The 15,569-nt window shown below is 43.0% G+C and overlaps 1 protein-coding gene across 5 annotated transcripts in view; it reads left to right on the top strand.

Annotated features, from left to right (window-relative positions):
- SH3RF1 (SH3 domain containing ring finger 1) overlaps positions 1–15,569 on the top strand; it is a 162,870-nt gene that overhangs the window by 90,029 nt on the left and 57,272 nt on the right. For 4 of the 5 annotated variants that reach the window (XM_036425401.2, XM_036425404.2, XM_036425398.2 and 1 more), the window contains exons 3-4: positions 12,143–12,418; positions 13,267–13,362. In XM_036425401.2, the coding sequence (XP_036281294.1) occupies positions 12,143–12,418; positions 13,267–13,362 (372 nt within the window). Of the gene's footprint in view, positions 1–8,867; positions 9,039–12,142; positions 12,419–13,266; positions 13,363–15,569 lie in introns of those variants that run through there. The other variant, XM_036425403.2, reaches the window with a different exon arrangement.

Here is a 15,569-nt window from a genome sequence, read left to right as displayed (position 1 = left end):
AACTGCTTGTTTTAAAATAACTCTTGGTAAAATTATTCATTGCAAAATGGATATTTTTTTCCTTGTCGTAGCATTTCTTGCACAGTCATGTAATGGAGAATTTAGAAAGGAACGGCAATTGGTGTTTTCTAGTAACCCTCATTTCAGCAGCACAGACTATTGGCAAGTATTTTTTAAGCATCATTTTACAATAGACTTACTCAAAGGTGAAATAGCTTAGTTGAAACACCTCTGAGATTGTCTCTGCATTCAGTTAATACCTTTAATACTTTTTAAAGCCAGAATTTCAAATCACAATGCGTATTTTTAATAAAAAGACTTAATTATATTTTAAAGACCTTCTTTCTACCCTATGGGTTTCACAGGATTGGTTTTATATCATTGATCCATTTCAAAGTAAGAGGGTGTTATCCTGCGGTAATTATTCAGTCATCACTGTGTAAACCTCACATTTAATTGACTAGCAGTACACTCCTTTGAAGAGTAGTAACAGAAAAACACACATTAGATATTACTTTTTCAACATAAGCAAAGGTAGTGAGATGAAAGACAGCTTGGTGTGCTTGACCACAGCTGAGCATGCCTTTTTTTTTTTTTTTTTTTTTTCTAACAAGACTAATAGGTTGTGGTAGACTTTGGAGTATTGAAGCTGACTGGCTTCATTTGATTTGATTTGTGCAGGCTAATTCATATTCTCATTCCCCCCACCCCCAATGTCCCCTCCCTGCTCACTCTCCCATACCTCATTACTACCTTTATTCTTGATATTCCACTCCTAAAAAAGAAAGGACAAAATTATCACGACTAAAATTATTCTTTCAAATGGTCTGATTGCCAGAGAAATCCTAGCATTATTGGAGGTTGTAAATTATAATCTGTTCCTCTGCTTGTGGGCAGAACCAAACTTGTGAAGCTGTCCTGTTTTTAAGAGTTTCCAGTGTAAGATCATAATCCATTGTGATGTCCTTTAACACTCTTCGCCGTCAGGAAATTCCTTTATCCAGTTTAAATAATGCACACATCGGTTTAAGCCGGTATTTTTTCTTCTTCAGTGAACATGAAACTGACTGACTTTCTCTGGGTAAGACCTTTTCGTTGTATTTGAAAACTTACTTTAATACAACCCACTAATATATCGCAGTTTCTGCACCTTGTCTGTCATAATATTTTCCAGACACTTTTGTCATTTATATCTCTCCCCACTGAATACTGCAGTTCCTTTTGTTTATGGGACTCTGAATCTATCCTGGACATCTAGTGAGAGATTGGCTCATAAACACAGGGTCAGATTATAGCAGAAACCCTACATTACGGATACCTATCTCTGTACCTCAGGGATGGATTCCTTATGGGAAAGGAGCCATCTTCCTAAGCTCTACACTTCAGATTTCTCTTTTTTTCCAGTTTGCCACTGTCTTGATTGCCAGTGTAGCTTGTTATCTCTGTAATACTTTTTTATATTTTCCTCCATGCAGACCTGCTGTAAGTGGTCATTTCTAATTTTTATTTTTTTTCTCAAGTGCTGTACTCTGTGTGCGTGTGTGTGTGTGTGTGTGTGTGTGTGTATGTTTTTAAACATTTTAATATTGAGGTAAAATTTGCATATGTGAATTGCAGTTCTGAAACATGGAATGTATTAAGTTCTGAGGGATTTATTTTAAAAATATGTATTTTTATTGATTTCAGAGAGGAAGGGAGAGGGAGAAAGAGATAGAAACATCAATGATGAGAGAGAATCATCAATTGGCTGCCTCCTGCATGCCCCACACTGGGAATCGAATCCACAACCTGGGCATGTGCCCTGATTGGGAATCGAACCGGTGACCTTTTGGTTCCTGGGTCCATGTTCAACCGCTGAGCTACACCCTGCTGGGCCCTAATTGTGTTTTTTGATGAACAGAATTTTTCAGTTTTGATGAAGTCCTATTTATAAATCTTTATGGTTAGTTAAGCTTCTTTTTTGGCATACCTCATCCTTTAGATATTCTCCCTTACTTTCTGCTAGAAAACTTATAGTTTTGGCTTTTACATGTGATTCTGGGATTTATCTCTGATTAGTTTTGTATGTGATGTGTGGGGTAGGCATCAAGACTCATTCCGCCCCTCCCCCGATGGACTTCTAATTATTCTAGAACCAGATGTTGAAAAGGCTTTGTTTTCCCTGGTTGAGTTGCCTTAGCACTTTTATCTAATTGTCCATATAGGTTTGAGTGTTTTCTAATGTTGCTTTAATTCTGAAATTGTGAGTCATCTTTCCCCAATTAATGTCATGTTTAAATTACACAAGCAAACTCTCTGCAGGATATTCATGGAAGCACTGGACAAAAAACAATCTAAATCCAGGCAATTGAATTAGGTCAAGGCCTTTCCTGCCCTTTTTATTTAATTGTAAAACCTGCTCCCACACACCCTTCTCCCTCTGTGTCCCTGACTCTCCCTGCCTTCCTGCGTTTCTGTATGGAGTAGACCAGGCCATGCAGATGGTTATCCTTCCTATCTAGCCCCACATCGCGGGGGCAGGTGGGGGGCTTAGACAGGGCAAAGGGAAGGGCAGGAATCAAGCTGTTTTCTAAAGAGATAGAAACTTGACCTTTTACCAGGACTCATCCCTCCTCCTGCCTTACATTCTCAAGATAGTAGCTCCTCTTACTACAGGGAATTCTCTCAATAAATGTTCTTGCTCTTTGCAAAAATACTATTGTAACTATTAAGCATGTGATGAAACAGAAAACTAACATTCAGGGCCACGAGCGGTATGAATTTCCTGCATTTTAGCTCAGTGACTGCATCTCAATGGCTATGTTCCCTTGGAGAAATGAATAAGATTTGTTTTCTTTAATGATTTGTCTGTCTGTTGAATACTCCCTTTTTAAGGCCATCCAAGATAAAAGCCATAAATCATTTTCATGACTGTTTCCTCATAACTCCCGAGTGAGTCTGTAAGGAAAATATTTGTTTGCTGTGGTTGGCTGCATAATTCATTTCACATTTTTCAAACGCCGACAATTTGCTCAGTACAAAGCACTCAGCTGCCCGTTTCCAGAATGTATTGTTGTTTCCAGAGCTGACTGAAGTGGACACCAGTCAGCAGAACCGGCTCTCGTTTCCCCGGGGTTTCTGTACCACTTTTGTGTGCCCAGGTGCCCGGCACCCTTGGGGACTAGGAATGACGCCCCTCCTTCCGTGTTCCTGCTCCTCTCACGTCTCAGTGTCGCATGTCCCCCAAGTGCTGTGTGGGAGGCACTGAGGACAGTTTCAAAAGCAGAGGCTAGCCCTAACCAGTCTGGCTCAGTGGCTAGCTAGAGCATCGGTCTGCGGACTGAAAGGTACCAGGTTCAATTTCCGTCGAGAGCATGTACCTTGGTTGCGGGCACATCCCCAGTAGGGGGTGTGCAGGAGGCAGCTGATTGATGTTTCTCTCTCATCGATGTTTCTAACTCTCTATCCCTCTTCCTTCCTCTCTTAAAAAAAAAAAAAAATCAATAAAATACATTAAAAAAAAAAAAAAGTATGTTTCCTCCTGTTTCCCAGTTGGTCAAAAACAGCCTGTTTGTTGGTCAAAAAAAAAGCAGAGGCTAACGATCTGCCATTCATGTGGAGTACCAGGAACACATAAATATTCAAACCTGCTGAGCCTGACTCTCTCTAGAATTGTTTTTCAAGTTGCTTTTTCTTTTCTTTTTTAAAAATTATTTCAGAGAGGAAGGAACATAAATGATGAGCAGCCCAAATGGACTAAGCCACTCCATTGTGAGAGAGAAACATAAATGATGGGAGAGAATCGTTGATGGGCTGCCTCCTGCAGGTCCCTACAGGGGATCAAACCCGAAACCTGCGTATGTGCCCGGCTGGGGATCCACCGCAGCCTCTGGGTCCATGGGTTTGACACTCAGTCACTGAGCCGCTGCGGCCGGGCTTTCAAGTTGCTTTTGCTTTGGATGTGGCGTTTTTTTCCACGTAGGTGTCCACATTTTAACACGCAGCCCAGGAGAGATAACGTTAACAAAAAAAGTTTGGTTTCCTTTTTATTGCTATTTGGAGAGAGAGGAAGGAAGAGGGAGAGAAAGAATGTATGAGAGAAACATTGACCTGCTGCCTCCCACTCTCCTCCTGCCAGGATGGAGCTGGCCACTGGGCATGTGCCCTGATTGGCGATCTTTTGGAGGAACCACATCCAGAACAATTTTTTTCTTTATTTGTATAGCAAGAATTTACTTACCGACACCGAGGTAGAAGCTTATAACATAAAGATGGATGCCACGTGGTCCCACATTTCACGGAGGTTACCAGCTTTACAATCTACTGTGTTTCCCCTAAAATAAGACATCCTCCCAAAATACGACCTACTTACAGGTTTCCTTCTGAGTGAAATATAAGGCATCCCCCGAAAATAAGGCCCTCTAGGCTAAACATGAGAGATTTGGTCCACTGATTCTGAAAGAAATGGAGTCACAAGAAATTCACCAGGAAATTCAGGAATTTGATTGTTATGATGATGTTCCAGAAGATGATGACATGATGGTCATTGAATAAATGAGTAAATTCTTGATACTGTAGGATTCACAGTTTGTCTGGTTTGTGTTGACAACTCCGTACTACCGTATCGTATACAGGTAATAAATTTCCTTTATTTTCATTTCACAATAAATGTGTACTGTATTCTTCTTCATGGAAAAATAAGACATCCCCTGAAAATAAGACCTAGCGCATCTTTGGGAGCAAGAATTAATATAAGACACTGTTTTATTTTCAGGGAAACGGTAGCACGGGGGGAGCAGGTTGTAAACGGAGTGAGAGCAAGGCTGTAACAGCAGTGTATGCGCGAGACGTTCTGTGGGTACAGCACCTTCTGCAGACCTGGGGGCGGTGGGGAGACTCTTCCCCAAGGAGGCAGCACTGCCCTGCGCCCTAGAACACAGGCTGCCGTTCTCTCTGAGAACGAGTCTGCTTGGTGGCCTTACACCGGAATCACCGTACTTACATCTGGTTCTAGACAACAGAAGCAGCCCTCCAAGAAAGACATAGAGCTGTAAGTGAAAGAAATGCAGCGTGATTATCAGCTGCGGCTGTCTAATTGCCCACAAACAAGTGCTGGGGATGCCGGAGGTAGGAAGGAGGAGGGAGAGCAGGCCTTTCTGGATGAATGTTGGTGCCGGAGTGTCCTAGTCCATTTGGGCTGCTCTAGTAAAGTTCCACGGACTCGGGGGCAGGGCGGGGGGGGGGGTGGGGGGAGGTGCGTAATAAACAACAGAAATCACTTGTCACGGTTATAGATGCTGGGACATCCAGGATCAAGGCGCCAGCAAGGTTGAGTTCTGAGGAAGGCCCTTTTCCTGGTTATTGCCTGCAGCTTCTCCCGGCATCCTCACAGGCGAGAGGAGTTAGAGAGCTCCGTGGCGCCTCCTTTGGAAGAGCACTAATCCCATTCACAAGGGCCCCAGCCTCATGACCTCATCACCTGCCAGAGGCCCCACCTCCTAGCACCATCACCTTTGGAGGTCAGGAGAGCGGCACATGAATTTGTAGGGGGACACAACATCCGGGCGATAGTAAGGAGGAACAGCTTGAGGTTGCAGGCGATGACAGCAGCCTGGTTTGCCTGCTGAATGTGGGAAATATGATGTGGAACGGTCAGTCCAAACGGAGGACCATAAAACGCACTGTCTGCAACATTGATGGTATAAGTGGGGATCGTTTCCAGGTTGTAAAGACATGGGTGATGTGGATAAGGCGTTGTTTTCGATACAATGGTGGTTTTCTGCTGGTCCTCTTCCTGACCTCTGGTTCTTGGTGTTTTTATCCCCTTAATAATGAGTCTTTCCTAAACAAGTGCCCCTTAGTCCACTTCTCTCCCTACAGCATTGCCCTCCAAACTGTGCTCCAGGGTGTGCCCTCAGGATCTGCTAGACAAGTAGGGGAGAGGAGCCCAGGGGATGACTGTGCCTGACTCCGTCCTACACATTCACTCACCTGTTCTCTCCATTGTGGTTCATAGAGGAGAATTTAACAAAGAGTCTAAGATCTTTTTTGTTGTTGTTGTCAGAAAACTCTATTTTATTTCTGATGTTTGAACATAAATCTTTTTCCTTCAGCTAACTTCATTTATATTTGGTTCAGTATTTGACTCTTGTGGGAGGATGGAATTCTCAGTCCCTTCTGATCCTGCTTTGGCAAAATAACTTGTAATGTTCATCTTGGATGTTTGTTATAGTGAAGTGGAAATATTTCAGGTGACGGTTCAAAGATATTTGAGTGAGGATCCAACCTAGACATTTTGAAAAAAAACATTTAAGACTTATGAATGAAGAAAGAATGAAATACTGTTATTATATCCTGGTAGATATTTCACATTTTAGAGAAAAGCCAATATGTATTTCATTGTTCAAAGGACGTTTTTAAAAAATCCTTTCCTCAACCCATTTGCTACTTATTTCTTTGTGTGCATTACCTCCTATTACCGAGATTTTCTTGTGCCTCGATTCTTCCTGGGTCGTTTTTGAAATTCATGTTGGAATAAGCCTGAGCTTGTGCCAGTTTAGATATAACTAAATTACTAAATTTTACACAGTTTATTGCTGTTCCCGTGACCAGAGTATCTTCTAGATATTCTTTTTTAGTAGGTCACTGAATCTTTTTTACTTTATGGAGCAGTAAGAAATGCATGAAGGAATTTGAATTTCAGGAGGCCGTCTTGCATTTATATTTGAGCATTGGCATTTAGTGTCTATAAAATAAATTGTCGGTGAATGTTTTATTTACCTGTTGGACGCTCAGATAGATCATCAAGTAGCGCTTTGCCAGATATATTGGGATGCACTTGATAGTACAGAAATGGAGGGTAAAGCATTTCATCAGAAATATTAGTGTGCTGATCTCAGGAGGATTTTTAATGTCGGATAAAATACCCGTACATGTACCATAGAAGCAAAAATTCTCTGCGAAGTAAAACTGGCTCACTGTCATAGGAATTCTTTTTTTTTTTTTCCTATGAGCAAGAGAGTCATCATTTATCGAAATGTATTTTAGATTTAGAATTGTTACATTGCCTCCCCTGTCTAAATTGCCAAGTTTTTTTTATAAAGCTGGCAGTGTGAGTGACAGCTGCAAACCCCAGGTTAGACTGCGGAGTTGGCTTCTCTCTGGCTCTCTCTCCTTTTAAGCCTCCCTTTCATGTGGCGCCAAGTGAAATGTAAGCTCTGCGGCTCCTCGGGGGCCGTGGCCCGACAGGAGGGAGAAAGGCCGTTTGGAGAGCCTGCCGCAGGCACCGGGGGCAGAGGGCCGGGTGCTGACATGACTCCCGACCTTTCCGAGGAGATGAATGAGGAGGCAGTGCCTCCGCGAGCTCGGGTGCCTTTCCCCCACAAGGGTAGACCTAGCTGCTCAGCCCAGTGTTTTGACTTTATCCTGCAGATGTGGCAGAAGGAAAAATACGTTCTTTTATTGCTCTTCCAAGTCGTTAACCGCTTAGCCTGAATCATCGGCAGTCTGTGTGGGAAGAGGTCTTTTAAAGATCACTGAACTTGGCTTGATTTGAAATCAGAGCAGAATTCATTTCATTTCATGTGGGAAACCTTCTTTTGAGAAATTGGACGCAAACCGGCTTCTGAGCCTCTTTGAATTGAAAAAGAGCACCATAGAGAAACGCAGCCAGATGCACAAATGTCTGCTCCTGGGTTAGACTGCTATAAGCTTTATGACTCTTTCTCTGCGGTTATTGATCATTGAAATAGCCTTAGCACGTCAGTGTGAATGAGTGCATTTCAGGTTGCAGTCACGGAGATGTAACTAGGCCAGTGGTCAGCAAACCGCGGCTCGTGAGCCACATGCGGCTCTTTGGCCCCTTGAGTGTGGCTCTTCCACAAAATACCACGGCCTGGGCGAGTCTATTTTGAAGAAATGGCGCTAGGAGAAGTTTAAGTTTAAAAAATTTGGCTCTCAAAAGAAATTTCAATTGTTGTACTGCTGATACTTGGCTCTGTTGACTAGTGAGTTTGCTGACCACTGGCCCAGGCCGAAAACCGACTTCTGTGCATGGGCCACGAAGTTGCAATCACCCGAATGTGGTATTTTGTGGAAGAGCCACACTCAAGGGGCCAAAGAGCCGCATGTGGCTCGCGAGCTGTAGTTTGCTGACCACTGAACTAGGCTAACCATCATGAGTGCCCTGTGATAGGTTTTATCCTTGCTGCTCATTGTGATAAGCATGACGGATGATTGTAGGTGGAAACGTTAGTGCGTCTGTGAGGCCACTGGTGTGTAGCAGTGATCTGTGGAGGAATAAATTCCTTCAGTTCTCACATCAGCGTATCTCCAGAGAACCACACTGGGCAGTTGGGAATGTTACAGATCTCCTCAAGGAGCAGTTGAGAATGGTTTCTAAGAGTGCTAGCTCAGTGTCTCGGTGCATGAATTTGGGCAGAGTAGGCCAAAAAGAGCTAACTGAGGCGGGGGGAAGATAAGAGAACAGGCCGTAATGGCGAATAGAGTTATTTGTCACCAAGTTTGTAATAGGATTTTCAATTAATTCATGCAGGCATCCCGTGCCTCCCACTAGCCCTGTCAAGATGAACTACAGCCACATCTCAAACGCCATCCCCTATTAAACGGTGCATGTCTGTGAATTTGTAATTTCTTCTGTTCAACAAGAAGATGAATGGGTTCCACTCAGAAAACAAATGTGGGCTTCAGAAGTGCACGTTTCGAAAGCCCCAACACTTCCTAGGAGGAGCATTCTTTGCATTGTTCTGCAGTGAATATGTATGAAAATGTAATTGCTGTGTGAGTTCGTCCAAAAAAGAAAGGCATCCAGCTGCAGGGAGACAAACGCATTTTCAGGTGCTGTGTTTCCCCGGCGAACAGGCTGTTCGTTCTGGGCGATGATGATGATGATGATGATAGTTCACGCTCGTAGCACTGGCTGCCGGCTGGGCCGTTTGTAGTGGTTTTCATACATTCACACTCACTGAACCCTCACGATGATGACCCAGATGAAGGAAATGAGGCACAGAGAGATGAAGCTGCTCCAGATCACACAGCTTGTAAGTGGCTGAGCTGGGATTCAAACCCAGGCATTTGGCTCTGGAGTGTGGGCTCCCAACAGGTGCCCTTTGCTGTCTGATCGTGGTCCCATCAGCTGTGTTCCAAGAATTCGTTTACTGCAGTAGTTGTCAGTGCTCTGTCTATGGCTCGGTCACTCTTGCTCTCTCCCTCATAGTAATATTTTTTAAAAATATATTTTTATTGATTTCGGAGAGAGAAGGGAAGGGGAGAGAGAGAGAGAAAAACATCAGTGATGAGAGAGAATCATTGATAGGCTGCCTCTTACATGCTCCCCACTGGGAATCCAGCCCCCAACCCGGGCATGTGCCCTGACCAGGAATCGAACCAGGACCTCCTGGTTCACAGGTCGACGCTCAGCCACGGAGCCATGCTCGCTGGGCTCTCACAGTAATGTGGCTGTGTTTATTTACTGTTATTTCCTCAAGCCTGACCTGGGAAATATTGTTAAATTGTGGTAAACAGACTTCAAGAAAGACGTAGTAAAGAAGAGAATGTAGGGAGGTCTCTCCATGAGAGTAGACAGAGATTAGAAGAATCCTTCCATAAGGTTGGACCTTGAGTGGAATATAACTCAAAATCACAGGATTGTGAAGCACCCGAGTTCCTGATGGGGAAGCAAAGGGTGCAGCAGGGTTGTTGACAAGATTAGGCCAAGGATGGGGAGCAGGAGTCAGGCCATTTGAGGCAGGATCTTCAGGCAGGGGCCCAAAGTCAGAGAGTACACGAGGGTCCCAGGATTCTGGAAGGCTCGACTCCCGTCTTCCGGAGAACTGGCCTCCAGAGCAGCTCTCATTAACCAAACACAACATCCTACCGGCCAAGCCAAGCCAAGACGCTTGCCAATAGCATGTGGAGATCCAAGAATTGGCTTGGTCCCCTTCAGCCAAACAAAATTAACAACAACAACAAAAAAAAAGTTTGGCTTTTATAAGTAGGTCAGACTCTAAATCTCTGACTAGAAACCAAACTGTTTTTTGTTTTTTTGTTTTTTAACTACATTATGAAGTTTTGTTGCCATCCAGGGTGTAACACTTTCATCTGGTAGGGGGGATGCTAGGGAGTGAGTAGTAACATGAGTAATGCTCCCTCTTGCTCGACTTCATTAGAAAGAGGAAACTCAAAAAGTATTTCAACTAGTCGAGGCCTGTGCTTTGCACAGCGCTGTCTGCCTGCCAGCCCACTTCCTGTCCGTTTTCCATCTTGCTGCCAGACCCATCTGCCTGGCACACCACTCTCCTCATGGCTGGCGGTGCTTCCAACCTGGATGTGGCTTGTCACTGCCAGAGGGACGGACACAGCCATCGAAGCTCTTTCCCATGTCATTCAAGACTCTCCACCACCGAGCCTCTGCTCACCTCCCCTAACGTGACATTCCACAGTCCCCCCCCCCCCCCCCCGGAACACCCGTGTTCTGTGTAAAACCCCGGTCCCGCTGCACAGCACGCTCCGTGTCTTTGCTGGGGCTGTGTGCTCTGCCTGCCGTGCCCTCGCTCCTCTTTCATTCTTCCACTTCAGCTTTGCCTGGCTGGCTCCTCTGTATCCTTTAATTGGCTCAGGTGTCACTTCCTCGAGGAAGTGTTTCACTTTCCACCCACCGTAGACCTGTGCCTTCTGAAGCACCTCTGTCACATCTCGGTGGTTGAGTTCCGTATCCTAGCATAACTCTTATCGTTGACCTCGCTATCCTGTATTATAATTATACCTAATATCTTGTCCTTTAAGGATAAGAACGGAGCCCTGTTTCTCTTTCAGTTCTCAGCACTAGCATGTTGCCTGCGATTCATGTTTTCTGGATGAATGGATAAACGAATAACTACGTGAAAAGCAGGAGCCCGGTAATCTCATTCGGTGAAGTTATGATATACATGTTTGATTGGCCGTTTAGTCTTCCAATCAGGGATAGGCAGCTGTGTCCCAGGCAGGCCAGAGTTCTTCTTAAAGTGACAGCTCATGCTCAAGAAGGGGCACCTCCAGTGCCATTGGGAAATACCATATTTAACCCATTTGATGATTAGGTTGCCTTGGGGCTCCCACACACATTTTTTAATCCTGTCATTTAAAATCAGAATGCAATTAGTAACATTCAAAACCTCCACTATTAGCATATGAGCCCCATGGTGCTCTGTGACCAGGAAAGCGCAGAGTTGAAGGATTTTATGCAGATTGTGAACGACCACATGTCTGTCTGATCACAGATGATACCCTCTGAGAGGGCAGCAGCTGTGGCTCTCTGACTCACTGCTGTATTCCAGGCCCTGGCACATAGTAGACCCTCAATAAATACCAGAGCTCATGAGACAGTAGGTCATACTGTCCACACTAAAAGCAGTTGGGATCATGTGATACAAGGAATTCCCTTATAAGGACCGAAACTGAGACAAGCCATAATGGTTATGCTGAGAAGCAAATGAATCAGTCTGTAGTGAGTTCCTTTCTGGGCCAACAGTTCTTTTGAGTCCCAATTTCAATATCAAACAGTGTCTTATGTGTACATGTCAACCATGGTGAGGACAATTATGTGATACCATAATCAATAAAAAAAAAAAAATTAAAAAAAAACAGCAGTTGGGAAAGTTTTGCCTAAAGCCAAACTCTGATTCTTAACCACCAAGTTTAAGAGCAGTCACTAAGTGAATTGTGCTTCTATTTAAATTTTTTCTTCTCCATGCTTATCTTGTATCCTGCCGAATAAGGTAGTTGCTATCAGGCAATAAGTTCGGTTTTTTGTTTGTTCTTGTTTTTTACTTACATGTTTTTTAATTTTACACCAGGGAGCCAGACTCAGCAGTTGTATTTCCATGGATTCAATAAATACTCCAAACAAACCCCACAAAATGAGCCTTAGGAGCAGAAGGCTAACTCCCAGGGGGTGTGCATGGGTGGTCAACTCTTCTTATTTCACTGTGATATTTGTTTGTTTGCTGTTTCTTGGTGAGACACATGTATGATTTTTTTATGTGATATTTTTTCTTCCCGGGGTAAGATGTTGGTTTGATCTTGGCTTGAAAAGAATGATAATATCGTTAACCTTTCAGACACGTTGGGGATGTTTCTCCATTAAAACTCATCTCTTTTCTTTCAGGGTATACCTCAGTTACCATGTGCCAAAGCATTATACAACTACGAAGGGAAAGAGCCCGGAGACCTTAAGTTCAGCAAAGGTGACATCATCATTCTGCGGCGGCAAGTGGATGAGAATTGGTACCATGGGGAAGTCAACGGGATCCATGGGTTTTTCCCCACCAACTTCGTGCAGATCATCAAGCCGTTACCTCAGCCCCCGCCTCAGTGCAAAGCACTTTATGACTTTGAGGTGAAAGACAAGGAAGCAGACAAAGATTGCCTTCCGTTTGCAAAGGTAATGTCAGGGTGGCGTGGTGTTCCTCTTGCCAGCCAGTCCCCTGTACCTGGATACACAGCAATGGAGCTCGTATTTCATTTTGCAAAAAGGAAAAAAAAAAAAAAAAAGGTAAAATAGTGTAGAGTGAACTATACCACTGTGCTTTTAAAAACACCTGGAAGCAGTCTTCTTCAAGTCCCACAGAAAGGAGTTCTGTGCTTGGGTTGTTCTATATGAAAGGTAATTTTGGTTGATGCTCTGTGTGGTATCGTTTTCATATTTAGAGCCTAAATTCAATTCTAGGTTGCTATACAGGGTATGTGTGCCACCAGGGGTTTTAATTCACTGAATTATGAATAACAAAATGAAACAGCATTACTTCCTTATTTCCTATGTAAATTTCTTTGCTGGAAAGCACACAGGAATATATCAACTGAATTGATAATCCCTGTGTGCTTTGGAATTTTAAGTAGGGTATTGTGTTTTATGTAAAGAAAAACAGTGAGATATGCATTTAAATGGGCATTTGGTGTATTATCAGAGAGAAAGTGACAAGAGCCTGAGACTCCATCTAAAACATGGGTTCAAGAGGCTGGGGAGCACTAGAGGTTGCAATCTGTGGATCTAAACCAAGTGAGCAACCAACCCCTGATTAGAAGGGGTTCCTAGTTTAACAACTTTCTGGAAGGACACCAGGTTGACTGAAAGTTACCATTTAGTTCATCAAAATATTGGATTCATGTACTAAAGGCATGTCACAGGGCTTTTATTCGTGTATTCTTAAAACTTTAGTCCCTCTGTTGAAAAGATAAATTAAGTGACAAGCTTGATGGGGTCAGGTAGACTGATGTTTATTATTTCTTTAGGATGATGTTCTGACTGTGATCCGCAGAGTGGATGAAAACTGGGCTGAAGGAATGCTGGCCGACAAAATAGGGATATTTCCAATTTCATATGTCGAGGTAGGTTCATCTGTAGACATATCATGTTCGTATTTAGCTTAGCAAACCTTATCTTAATCAAGCCATTGGAGTATTAAGAAGTCCTAATAATTGTTTTGCAATATAGACATGAATTAAATCGTTGTGTTGCGTACCTTAAAAAATACAGTGTTGTATGACAATTATATATCAGTAAAACTTTGGTTGGGGGGAAACAAAAACTAGTCTCTGTCCCCGTTTTTAATCAGCTTTGTTCAGAAAGATTGTGGCCAATCTGAAGTGAAGTTTTTTTTTTAGAGAATATGTCTAAAATAGCATGGTTACCATTATTTTAAGGAATAACACGGATTAAAAATGAACCAGGGCCGAAACCGGTTTGGCTCAGTGGTAGAGCGTCTGCAGACTGAAAGGTCCCGGGTTCGATTCCGGTCAAGGGCATGTACCTTGGTTGCGGGCACATCCCCGGTAGGGGGCGTGCAAAAGGCAGCTGGTCGATGTTTCTCTCTCATTGACTTTTCTAGCTCTCTCTCTCCCTTCCTCTCTGAAAAAGTCAATAAAATATATTAAAAAATAAATAAAAAAAGAAGAACCAGGAAGTTGCAAGTTACCGTATGCCTTCATTCCATGATATACACTTGCATATCCTTTCGGCGAAATAATTTTGTTGTTGTTGCTGAAAACAAAATTGAAGGCAGTCTCAAAGAATGAAATACAGCCCAAACAATGATACAAAGTTAGCTGAGGTCACAGAAGGTTTCTGGAAGAGTGAGTTCTTAGTGGGTGTCTGTGTGATGGATAACCAAGAGAAATGGAAAGGATGAATTTTTATGGCAGGAAGAACATTCATACAGTGTTTGCAAAAGCCAAAAAGTAAGAGCACTGATTGAGGAACTGAATGCGATTCTGTTATTTAAGACATCAAAGCACATGAAAAAGAAAAACCACTATCACTTATTTTCCCATCTTTTTATCTGAGGCATTTGTTTTGGCATGATTCTCAAAGCTAAAATGACACTCGGTTCCCCTCCCCCCCTGGATAGTGTGATATTGCCAAAGTTCCCATGCAAAATCAGTTGGAAAAGTAATTCAGACCATCTATGAGCCTTGAACTTGTTCCATACCCTTCAGATAGTCTTGTTTATTGAAATATGTTTTCCTCCTTTGGAAGTAAACACCAAAAACAAATCTTAACTCTCAGTCATCCCTTCCTGTATATTATTTATGTAGTCTGATTCTGGGTCATAGAAAATGACCACAATTTCCAAGAATTCGACTAGTTACACTGCAGAGCATGGGTAAGCACAAGCTTTGCAAGGAAAGCCTGTCTTTACTTGTTAGGTATTATCAATATTGCATGCCAGAACTTGGTGTGTGAGGCAGGAAAAAGGATGGCTCTGCTTTTGTTATTGGGCGGGTGTAGAATTGCTCAGAGAGGCATAAAGACCCACCCAGGAGAAGTCCAGAGTCATTCAAGTCATTGGATTCTTTACTCTGTCTTAAGTTGGAAAGAGAAACTGCTGCCCGAGTGGAAGGGATTTTCATTCTTTTCTCCTTGCCTCTTTTCTTTCAAATGAGCATTTTCCTCATTTGAACCAGAACTTTGCCCATTGAGACCAGGTAAATAAATCATCCATCTCTCGGAGACTCTGGCTATTTCTTTGATGTTAGGCCATCAGATGGAAGTTTCTGGTGGGGAGGAAAGCCTGTGGGGATGAGTGACAGCTGGCTTAGCCGTTTTGCTAATACATTTCAATAGCAACCTACTGAAATTCAGCCATTTGAGTAAAGTTGAGACGGTCTTACGAGGCAGTCTCAGAGCAAAGCCAACTCTAGGAGTCAAACTTGGGGCTTTTTTTTTTTCCTCTGAAGAATGCTTTTCCTTTTGCTCCATAAACCACTTCAGGGCTCAGACCAACCCCAGTATAAAAACAGGCTGTGTTAGAAAAATTCATTTGTGAATTATTTTCTTTAGATCTTGTAAACATATATTTAAGTCTCCATCAATATTGTTACTTTTGCTTTTTTCACGGTGCTGCCAAAAACTGACCCCCCACCCCCACCCCAACCAGATGTTTTGAGAAGATCAAATGAGATAATATATCTCATAGGTCTAGCACTGCTGTGTCTTATGCACAGTGGTTTGAAGCTCAGATCAGACTGTGACTCAGAGGATGCCAGAGTGCAGTCATGATCAAATAAAAGACTCACCACCATGTATAATGAGGGAA

The sequence above is a fragment of the Pipistrellus kuhlii genome, unplaced genomic scaffold (assembly GCF_014108245.1).
Source record: "Pipistrellus kuhlii isolate mPipKuh1 unplaced genomic scaffold, mPipKuh1.p scaffold_m20_p_8, whole genome shotgun sequence".
Classification (NCBI taxonomy): domain Eukaryota; kingdom Metazoa; phylum Chordata; class Mammalia; order Chiroptera; family Vespertilionidae; genus Pipistrellus; species Pipistrellus kuhlii.
This window is presented reverse-complemented; position numbering and strand designations above follow the sequence as displayed.